Source organism: Eschrichtius robustus, chromosome 11, assembly GCF_028021215.1.
Source record: "Eschrichtius robustus isolate mEscRob2 chromosome 11, mEscRob2.pri, whole genome shotgun sequence".
In the NCBI taxonomy this organism is placed as follows: domain Eukaryota; kingdom Metazoa; phylum Chordata; class Mammalia; order Artiodactyla; family Eschrichtiidae; genus Eschrichtius; species Eschrichtius robustus.
In genome coordinates, this window is record NC_090834.1 from 80,175,712 (window position 1) to 80,187,495 (window position 11,784).

At 38.5% G+C, this 11,784-nt stretch overlaps 1 protein-coding gene across 1 annotated transcript in view; it reads left to right on the forward strand.

The window, feature by feature from the left end:
• Window positions 1-3,552, forward strand: part of LOC137772238 (zinc finger protein 343-like) — a 35,956-nt gene extending 32,404 nt beyond the window's left edge. Inside the window, 2 exon segments of the mRNA XM_068556107.1 lie at window positions 1,290-2,631; window positions 2,634-3,552. Of these exon segments, the coding sequence (XP_068412208.1) occupies window positions 1,290-2,631; window positions 2,634-2,941 (1,650 nt within the window). The 3' untranslated portion in view covers window positions 2,942-3,552.
• Window positions 3,553-11,784: the final 8,232 nt, after the last annotated feature.

The window sequence follows — 11,784 nt, forward strand, 5'->3', positions numbered from 1 at the left end:
TTAAATATTAGATGGTGCTAAAGACTTAAGAATACATTTTAATGGCTGAAGACAAAAACTAGCCATTTGTGATAGTCATGGTAAAGAGAAGAAAAAAGAATTGGTAGCACAAAAGATTCAAAATGCAAGTTCTTTTATTTATGAACAATTCTAAACTTTCCCTTTATTTTTTTTCCACCAGGAATACTTCTGCTGCCAGTTAGACTATAAAAGAACAGAAAAAAAGCTTTGTTCCAATGGTAACAAGTAAAACAGACAAACGAAAATAAAAATCATACTTTTCTACGAAGGTACAGCAGAGTGGTGGATTTAAGAAGCAAAATAAACTGAATTCCATAGAGAAACAAACCCTTCAGAGAGGAGGAGGGCAGCTGCCATCTCCATCTGGGGGTCATTGCTAAGTTTGGCTTCAGACCCCGATGCCAGGACTGAGGACAGGGCAGGCCAGTGGAATGGACTATAGGTTGGAAGAACTCCAACTCAGCTAAGCAATTATACCTCTCCACCCACCCCACTCTCGTGTTTAACTAAGAAACCTGGTAAAAAAGCCTGCTACGTAAAGAGAAGTCACCTAGTCTTGGGCATTCTCCAAATGACTGGATTCAAGGACTTTGTGAGATCAAAAGCAGTAATGAAGCAAACCTATCTGAAACTTCAGCCAAGTCTTCCAGCTCAAATGCAGACAATCATATAAAGCTAGCAGAACAGAGCAGAGATCAGAATAGAGTCAAGAAATCGATTCATATTTGTATAACCCATTGGTTTCAACAAAAGTGCCAATGCGATTCAAAAGGGAAGGAAAATCTTCTTGAAGAAATGTTGGAACAACTTGACATCTATATGGAAGAAAAATGAACTGACCTCTATCATACACCAAACACAAAAAATGAAGTTGAGACAGATCATACCCTTAATGGAAAAGTTAAAATTATATAACTTCTAAAAGAAAGATAGGTGATATAGCAGGCTGCTTCTAACTCGTCATCCCTTACCATTGTCACACTTGCCGTGGGATAGACTTTGCAAGCGTGTCCCCAAAACTTTAGCCTCACCTTTCTCCAAGGAGAACATTCAGAGGACCAGAATAATGGCCTTGGGGCTCTTGAAAGCCAGGAGAGAAGAGACATTCGTGTCATTCCATGAGGTGGCTGTGGACTTCACCCAGGAAGAGTGGCAGCTGTTAAGTCATGCTCAGAGGACCCTGTACAGGGAAGAGATGCTGCAAAACTACAGCAACCTAGTCTCCTTGGGAATTTCATTTTCCAAACCAACATTTGTCATTCTGCTAGAGTACAGAGAAGAGCCCTGGAAAGAGGAGAGAGGACAGCAGCCCAGCCCCTGTTCGGCAGATCCAAAGCCAGAAATTCCACCCTATTCCTCCTCCGTTCTGGTCTTCTGTGGTCAGCAATTACATCAACATGTGCTGCATGACCATCACCTTCCAATCTGTCCAGGCTTGTTTGCAGGAACCCCCCAAAAGAGCAGATCTCTGCCCAGCAGGTCAGAAGCAGCAGCTGCAGCTATTCTCTTACGAAAGCTTCTGGGGCGACAGAGTGGAAGGTGAAGACAGAGAAGGTGGCTCCAAATCTTTGTTTGGGAGGACAAGGGAGAGAGTTACTTCAAGAACTTTCTCCAACCCATCTGAAGAACAGCTATTAAGCTCAAGGGAAAGCAAGACAGTGATGGAAATAAGGTTCAGCTCATCTGGGAAGCCAAAACCTTTAGAAACAGACAAAGCATTAAAGTGGGTAGAAATCTCAGGATTTGAGGCAGTCATTTGTGGAAATTGTGGGCTCGGCTTTAACCAGAAATCGACTCTCTTTAGTCGTCAGAGGACTCTCTTAGGAGGAAAGCCTTGTTTCTGCAGTGAGTGTGGCCGAAGCTTTAGCTATAAATCAACTCTCATCACACACAAGAGATCACACACGGGGGAGAAGCCTTACCTCTGCAGAGAGTGTGGGCAAACCTTCAGCCAGAAGTCAAACCTAGTCACACACAAGATGGCACACTCTGGGGAAAAGCCCTTTGCATGTGAGGCTTGTGGGCGAAGCTTTAGCCAGAAATCAATCCTTATCAGACACCTTCGAACACACTCAGGGGAGAAGCCCTTTGTGTGCCAGGAGTGTGGGCGAGGCTTCAGGAATAAGTCAAACCTTATCACACACCAGAGCACCCACTCATGGGAGAAGCCTTATGTCTGCAGGGACTGTGGGAGGCTTTTTCGAGATAAATCCACTCTCAGCAAACACCAGAGGATTCATTCAGGGGAGAATCCTCATTTGTGCAATGAATGTGGCTGGAGCTTTAGTCAGAAGTCATATCTCGTTAAACACAAGAGGACACACTCAGGAGAGAAGCCTTTTGTGTGTCAGGACTGTGGGCGAGGCTTCAGTGATAAGTCAAACCTTACCACACACCAGAGGACACACTCAGGAGAGAAGCGTTACGTGTGCTAGGAACGTGGGTGAGAATTTAGGCCTAAGCCTACTCTCATTGCACACCAGAGGACACACTCAGGAGAGAAGCCTTTTGTGTGTGGGGAATGAGGGCAAGGCTTTCGACAGAAGTCACAACTCATCAGTCATCAGAGGACACACTCTGGGAAGAAGGCTTATGTTTGCACTGAGTGTGGACAGGTTTTAGCCAGAAAGCAAGTCTAGTCAGACACAAGCTGACCCACTCCAGGGAGAATTCCTTTGAGTGCATTGAGTGTGGGCGAGGCTTTGGCCAGAAGGCAGCCCTCCTAAGACATCAGAGGGCACACTCACGGGAGAAGCCCTATGTATGCAGGGAGTGTGAGCGGCGCTTCACTGATGAGGCGACCCTCAGCACTCATCAGAGGACACACTCGGGGGAGAAGGCTTACATTTGCAGTAAGTGTGGGGAAGGCTTTCGGCTGAAATCACTCCTCATTAGACACAGGAGGACTCACTCGTTGTAGAAAAGTTTCATGCCCAGGGAATGTAGACGAGGCTTTAGCAATAAATCACACCCCATCAAGCAAGAAAGGACAACTTCAGGGGAAATCTTATGTGGACAATGAGTGGTCTTCAGAGATACGAACTTTCACCAGAAGATAGGAGAAGACCTACATGTATAAAGCAGTGGTTCTCGGCTAGAAGCAACTTTATCCCTTAGGTAACATTGGTGATGTTTAAAGATACTTTTAGGTAATCACAACTGGGAGACTGCTACTGGCATCTAGTGGGTAGAGGCCGAGGCTGCTGCTAAGCATTTTACACTTCAGAGGATGGCTCCCCACAACAAAGAACTATCCGACCCTAAAACACTTGGCCCCTCTAAGGCTAGCTCTGGCTCCAGGGCCACCCACTGGCTTGGCGGAAGGTTTCTTAGACTGTGCTTCAGCTGACAGCCTTCCTCCCCAGCCTCCTTCCTTCCCCTTCTCCCCCATATCTAGATCTGAGGCCTCTCCTTGCCCTCTCTGTCTCCCTTTCCATTTTTTTCCCTCAAATATGATTTTCCCAAAAGTCTCTTGAACATCTGATCCTATCTGCTTTCTCAGAAAACTCCAACTGAAACAATTACAAAGAAAAAATGGTAATTTTATAGTGAAGCAACTTGGCCTGTATCACCTTAACAAAGTTAGCCACAGTCCTCCTACTAGGATTCACTGGAAAGGACACCATGTCATTTTTTTTTTTTTTAATATTCCTGCCAAAGAAGGTGTAACCTAAATATTGCCATAAGAATTAGACAAACAACACAACACTGTAAATCAACTATACTTCAATAAAAAGACATTTGTTTTTAAAAAATTTCCACACAAAAATGAAATAGACAAACAGAAATTTAAAAATATTCTATGAAACTACTGCCCTGCAAAAATATCAAGGCCAGGAAAGACAAAGAAAGGTTGATAAACTGCTTTATACTTTAGGCAACTACAGACACATGAACACTTAACACAATGCTTGGTATATGATTGGATCGTGGACAGAAAAACATGTAGTTACAAAAGACTATGGATTAGAGAATAGTGTTTAATCAATATTGGGTCAGTGATAAATGCAGTGTAGGGTGGTCATGGAAGTCATGCCCTCAGTCTGGAAGTGCACAGGTGAGTTTTTAGAGGTAAAGGGGCCCAGTGACTCCAGCATATTCACAAATTGCTCAGAAAAAAATGGTCTCAAAGTGTTCATAGAAAACAAAATGTATATAAAATATAAATACATTTTCCAGGAGGAAGGGAGGAGAGAGAGCGAGCGATCAGAGAGAGAGAGAGAACAAATGGAACAAATATAAACCATTGGTTAAGTCCAATTAAAAGGTATACAATAATGCCTTCTACTTTTCTTACAATTTTCCTCTACGTGTTTTATTATACCAAAATAAAAATATTAGCACAAAATAAAAAGGAAGGGAGGAAGGAAAGAAGGAAGGAAGAGTAAGGACGAAAGAAAGAAAGGAAGGAAGCTCTTGTGTTGTTAGGTTGGTTGGTAGTTGGAGTACTAATCACAGTTAAAATTGGACTCGCAACACAGCCCAGAATAACTCAACTCCTGCAGAAATTAGAAAGATTAGCTCATATCCTGACTGTCAGATAAAAGAAAGGGCTTGCACTCTCTTGAAATATCCATACAATAGTCTCTAACTGTTCTTTTAAAATACAGTGTTCTGAATATAATTAAAAATTAACAGATATAGAATAAAGTAGGAAAATGTAACCTTATTCAAAAGAAAATAATAGAAGTAGACCAAAAGATCACCCAGTTATTGGAAATGGCAGCAAGGGCTTTAAATCAATTATTATAACTAATTTAAAGAATTTGAAGGGGGGAAGGATATTTCAAAAGGAAAATCAGAACTCCAAGAAAAGAACCAAACATGAATACTAATATTAAAATATGCAACATCTGAATTTTTTTCTCCAAATTTGCGAATGCAGTAAAATTAACTGTCATTTTTCTTCCATTTCTTTCTGAAATAACTTTCATGGAGATTCAAATGAGTGATTTAAATGAGCCCAGAAATAACATTAGAAGGGAGTTGTTGCTTTGAAAGTTACTCATCACCTCATTCTTTAGAACTGGGAAAACCAGTCACTAAACCCTGATCTAGTCAACAATATTATGAAGAGGCACTAAATTTAAAATTTTTTCTCATATTTTGGACTCTAAATAAAAATGACACTACTGAACTCTGCCACTTGCTTCCAAAGCAGATGTGCTTCTGTGATTCTTATTTAGAAATGTTTTTAGTTCCAAATTTTAAACAGGATATTTGCTTTGTCTTAAGGCACTTGCCTAAGTAGTTTTCTTTTTCATAAATAATTTTTCTTTTAAACTTACATCATCTTCTAGCTTGGGCAAGAATCTTCTGCCTCTCTTTTTCTGTCTCTCTTTTACTGTCTCTCTTTTCTCTGTATCTGTCTGTCTCTTTCTCTCTCTCTAATGTATTTAGACCAACCCTCTCTCCTAATTTAGTAAATATAACATCTTAGTTCTTGCAACTTCAATTTCAAATAAGCAATAAACCACTATAAATTTTCATGGTTGACCCATTCTCATTAATCAGTATTCCCATATTAAATTAATTATGAAAACATTAAACTGGCTAGATGTGATCCACTTATTATTGGGATTAAAATGAGTGAAATTTCTAGGGAATTATTAGCATTTATTATAGAAATTGACCCTGCAATAGATATAATATGATCAAGATGTTTTGGGCAACTATGATTTATGTTCCTTTTCTAGCTTTCTTTGACATCAGAGAATGATCTGAATCAGTCTCAGTTTACTGTGTTAGTGTAAAACAAATAACATTTATTGGTTCGGGGTTATTAAAATTTATGTTTCCCCTTTTGGCAGTGTGAGCTTATTTGACTTTACTATATGACTTTATTTTTTGTATATCTCAAATAAAACTTTTTAGGCAAAGGATTTTACTTGTGATTTCACACACACACACACACCCCACAAAATCTACAATTTCATATAAGATTCCTGTTAAGAATACTTTCCTTGGAAAAGTTTGGCACTAAATGAGCAGCAAATACTTAAGAACTTATAAGCTTTATGTAGTAATTCAACACGTGCAATCTTGGGTCATTCTACGATCTCTGCTCAAGTTCAAACACACACTGCCTTAGGAGTCTAACATTTGGAATTAAAATCAAAATGTGAGAGGAGTGAGCCATAGGTGGTGCTAATCTGGAGTTGTGTATGTGAGAAGTGGGTAGTAAGTTTGTTCACAATATCTGCTTGTCAAACTTTTCTCTCTGGAGTCTCCTCCAGCAAGAGCAGAAAGAATCTGGATAGAGGAATTTCTTTCTAGACATTTGGCCCCCAGATAAACGTTTCAATGGATTCCTCATCTGTAAAATCTAGTTTAAGGGACAAGATCCTCTGTCAACTTCAAGATGCCAGCTATGATATACAATGGTAGGGAGGCCATAGGAAAATATTTAGAATAATTAAGGCAAGCTGCCTTTCTGGGATGGGGGAGTATAAATTGATAGATTTGGATATTGATGGATTCAGTTACCTCCTACTTCTCTCACCTTCTTAAACCCAGATAACTTAATCATAATTGCTGTTTCTATGCAGTACCTTGGCAAACAAAGACAAATAAACTGCCATAGTAGTAAAAACAATCTTCAAAATACAGTGGGAACAGCCAAAGGAAAAAAAAAAAAAAAGACCCAACACAGCCAAAAATTAAAAAAAAATAAAAAAATACAGTGGGAAGATTCATAGGAATCATCTTGGTTCAAATTTTGGCTGTTTTTTAATTTGCTCCACGAGGTTGGACTTCATTGGCTATCTCTAAAAGTTTAATTTCCTTATCTTCAGTGTTATTAAGATTAAATGATACTATATAAACTAGAATTATGGTAAGCAGTCGTTTAAAGAATACTCTTTTCCCTTTGCTGTCTCCTATTGATAGGTCCCCCTCGTTTAAATAAACAAGAAACTTAATTGGTCCAGGGCAGCTGCAGCTTCAGGTCCTTTTATGACCTTGATCAAGTCATGTAACTTCTCAGAGTTTCTGTCTTGCTACCTGCAAAACCAAGATAATCATAGCTGACACCTGCTCACCATGCTGTGAAGATGAATGTGGTAACATCCACAAAGCAGGCTGCACTCTGGGAGAAGCCAAGTGCCACTTGCAATAAGAATAACAAGTACAACATTCAAAAATATTTATTTCCCAGGTACTCTCTAAAGAGATTTGGGCATCTGTTGCCCAGGACACAATGGCCTTTAATTAAAAACAAATAACCTGCCAGTTTTCATTTAAGTCCATTTTAGCAAATTGTTACTGTTTTGTAATATACCTGTTGAGTCCTTGTAGGTTAACAAAAAGCCGATGGGAAAAAGCACTGTACCATGCCGGCAGGAAATGGAAAACCCCACCAGGGCAACTCTGTGCACAGTTACCATTCAGCCAGCGGCACTTCTCACTGCGATTTGATAAACCTTGCACTTAGCAAAGGCTAAGCATTTTAAATGGGAGATTTTGCAGGAATTTCTGATTACACTCTGTCTGATAGCAGTATGTGCCAAATATACCTGGTGTCATGAATCTCTTAGTGTTACATTTAAACAGATCTATCATTGTCTTGTCTCCTACTAATATCTAGGGGACCTTTTTACATTGAATTTGAGGTTCTGATTTATTACCATACCTCTAGGAAAAGTACTGTCAACATTAGAATGTTTTTTAATGAAATTACTTATTTAAGAGATGAGCAAAACATTGTGTCCAAGTGCATGATATGTGCTTAATAAGGAAGCCAGCAGGTTTTATAATATGTCTTCAGTTTTAAAAATGCCTCAGCTATCATTTTCTAGGTATGGCTTTCTACATATGACTTTTTAAATGATAACTGGAAGCATTTCTCCTAGTCAAACTTGATATGTGAACATGTTCTACTGAATGCTGAATGACTCAGTGAAACTCATTTAAAGCACAGTCTCTATATTCAGGGGTAGAAAGCTGGAAGAAAATCTTTATCTGAATGTCATTCTCTGGATTGAAAGAGAAAGTGTAATATAAATAACCCTCTAAGTGTGTTTGTTGGTGGTCAAGTTATTACCTAGTGTGTAAAGAGGAAAACTATTATTTCTATTAAAAGTCAGGGCCAAATAATAATAGGAGTAGGAAAAGAGATAGAAAATTAGAGAGAGGAAAAAAAAACAGTGTTTCAGTAGAATTCTTTGTGCTTTTAAGAACAGAGTCTATTGAAGATACGTATCAATGATGCGTAAAATTCAAACAATGCCTGTTCTTCAGTTTTCTGCAGACTCAAATGGACTTTTAACATTTTCTCTGTAAGATTTGAATGTTACTTTAAAATAGAATGATTTACCAAAGACTCTGTTTTTCTTACATAAGAAAACAAATTAAGAGGATAAGAGAATAAAAGGGATCCTTACTTATAGGACTGAGCATGCTCAGAATGTTAAAGGCAAGCTCACACTCAGTAAATCTCAGAGGTGCAGTGGAGGTGGTCTCCCAGTAGAACCCTCCCCTTCTGTCATGCCTCCTATCCATCCTCCACAGAACTGTTAGGCTACTAATTCTAAAGCATGTTGACTCCCAGCTGTTTTACAAATAAATGCATTCAAAGCCTTCCATGATCTCAACTGCAGTTGCTCTTATGATTTTTCTGCTGTTCCACTGTACTTAGTTGACTTTCCAGTCTAAATGACCTACTAATTGAATCATCTTCAGCTTCCTGACTTACATCCTTTTTCTCACATTTCCCATGACAACGACAAAGTTTTGATTTTTTCTGTTTCCAAGTTTAATGTGTGTTATTTTTTCTTTAATTATTATTCTGACTACTTCTGCCCCATAAGCCACAGTTAATTTTTCTCTCTTCGGAACTCTCATAGCAATGTGTCTGATCTTTCATACAATGTTACATTATATCCTCTACTATGCATTACACCATCTGTGTAGATGCTTCCTATTCTCCACTAGGCCTGATATTTTGTTCCATATGTTATAAAAACTTCCTGAGGTCAGAAATCAATTTGTGGTTATGCCAGCTCAGGTACATCTACCTCCGAGAGCACATTACATTTAATGAAAGCTGTATAACTCATTGAATAAATACAAAGGGGAATATTTTAATCCTAATTTCATCAATTCTTCTTTCATTTGGTACAATTTTATATTTTATTTTGTTTGCATTTTTCTTCTCTTAGTTTTGTTGAAAACGACAAACTTGCTTTACAGCCCAGAAAGAGGAGATAAAAGAAAGTACAGGAGGCTAGAAAAGTAGGCTTCAGAGTCATCAGGATCCAGGTATCAGGTGATTAGGACCAAAAAGGCAATTTCATAGCAGGAACAACCCAGTTAATATACTGCTGCTCAGAAGAAATGGAAACCAAACAGTTTTCTACTGAATTGCCCAGTTCTGAGAAAGGGGCATCTAATTGGTCTAACTGGTTTGCTAGGCTTGTCTTGGGGAAGATGTAACTACTATTTACAGTGTGTGTCTGAAACACTTCCAGTAGTGAAGACATAGTTGCAGTAAAATAAATGAGAGGGCTATTAGGAAGGAAAAATAGAGGCTGTCAAAGACAGGCACACATCCATTACTGAAGATTCATTACGTGGAGACATTAGGTGAAGTGTGGGAGATGATTGTCGTTATTTTTTATAATCTGTAATTAATGAAGGCGTTCTTGAAGTGTTTTATTATACTTCATTGTGATGTATTAGACTAAGACTGTGTTTACTGCACAAAGGGAATATCTTGCATAATTTTCCACATGATTGCCACAAAATACCCCCAGGTATGATATAACATCATTTACTTTTTCTATAATCAGATTGTGGGTCAGCATATATTCAGAGGTATCAAGCTTTCTGACTCTATGTATAATATGCTGGATGGTTTGGCTTTGAAGATCTTTAAATACAGGCATATTTAAGGATGTAAATAGTAACTGACTCAAAAAGAGGATGAGATATGATGTGCCTCTAAAAGGAGTGATTTTTTCTGACAAAAAGCACATATCTAGTCAAAGCAGCAGACTACGTGAATTCTAGGACTGGCTGGGCTTCATGACAAGGAATCCTATGTTGCATGAAGCAAAATAACATATTTTTCTTGCAATATACACTTGGTTAGGACTCCCTACCACCTTTACTCCAGAAAACAGTTCAGACTGTAAGAAACAGTATTAACACATTTGTTGCCTGGCTAAAAAACTTTCACCAAGTACCTACTCCTTGTTTTGTAGGAACAGGAGTATCTGGCCAGATTCTGAGAATAAAATGAGCAAAACCAGAGTTGCTGCCTCCCAGCGGTAGTGTTTGTAAGAAACAAGTAAATTGATGATTTCAGTGATTATAATAAGACCCGTTATTTCCAGTGATTTATGAGAACCTGGAAGAGGGCTCCCAAGAAGTAAAGGAGAAGCAGAGTGTGGCATCAATAACTTCTAGAGAAGATGATGCTTGAGTAACTTATTTAAGTACGTTTTGGGATATTTCAGATGAAGGTATGCATGTATGTGGGCAGGGTTGGGAGGAAGTGAGGACAGATAGACACTAGACGTTGAAGTACACGTCTCTCCTTCGTTGATGGAAGGGAAAATAAATTCTGCCACTTTGTCCCTGAAAATGAGCTAAATGAGTTAAGAGTCAAGGTTGTCTTTTTAAAAGTAACTCACCGGGTAGGGGTTGGGGGGTTACTATGCTATCTTCAGAAAAAGAGATTTGCCACAGTAAGGAAGCAATCTGGTCTGTGTCCATCTAAAATGAAACTTGATGGGATATGGGAAGGCTGCCGCTGTTGACAGCACAGTGGAATATTTCTGCCTCTAAAGAAACAATAACAAAGATAGACTTGTTGCCAATACAAAAAAGTCAGGAACAAATAAGAAGTTGGCATAGAAATGATAACAAAAACTTTGAGTCTGCACAAATGGCCAAATGATTGTTTTTTATTCATCCAAGCTAGATTGTTGTCTTTGAAAAAATTTTAATAGTTTATCTACATAGATAGCTTATAGCCAAAGTTTCTTTGTTTTTATACTGTTTGGGTTCTCAACTAAGGTTTATCAGCCTCATTTAAGACAGAAATGTTTTTCAACCATCAACAAAGAAATGAGGATGGTGAGACAGTCACTCCTTTGTCTTCGAGGCAGTCAAGTGGAAAGAAAGGCACACAGAGTCACTAAAGGCCTGTGCTACAGTTGAACCAGGAAGAAATACCAAGGTTATAATTAACATCTGATGTCAATATTATCACCCCAGACCTGAATTTATCAGTGAATCCATGCCAGACCTTCAGTGCCAGATGGTCAGCTGACCTCTGTGATTGGTTATTTCCCTCTTAGATGATAGCACATTTCATCTTTAGGCCACTTTAATCACTAGGAAATCCTTCCATGTTTTGCTTGCAATTATCTGTTGAACCTACCATTTAATATTTTAATTGCTTAAGATATTGCTTAATTGTTTTTCTGATTGCTTACCCTTCCAATGCCCATATATGGCAAACATAGTTCATAATTTTTTCCTACCTAGGCTAAACAACTCCCAGTCCCTTCAAATGTTCTGCATGTGACATCATATGTGTTCTCTTCACCCGCCTCATTTAGAATATGCTACATTTCCTCTATATTTTTCTTAAAATGCAAGATCTTATGAGACTTCCCCTAGTCTGAAATATGTGTCAATGTCCCTTAGTATTTTAGAGACCGTATTAAATTTGGGAAGTAATAAAGATACAAATGTTTCTTTTACTTGTATTGTCTTCATGCAATTGTCATCGCCAATAACCCAGATCTTTTCCCA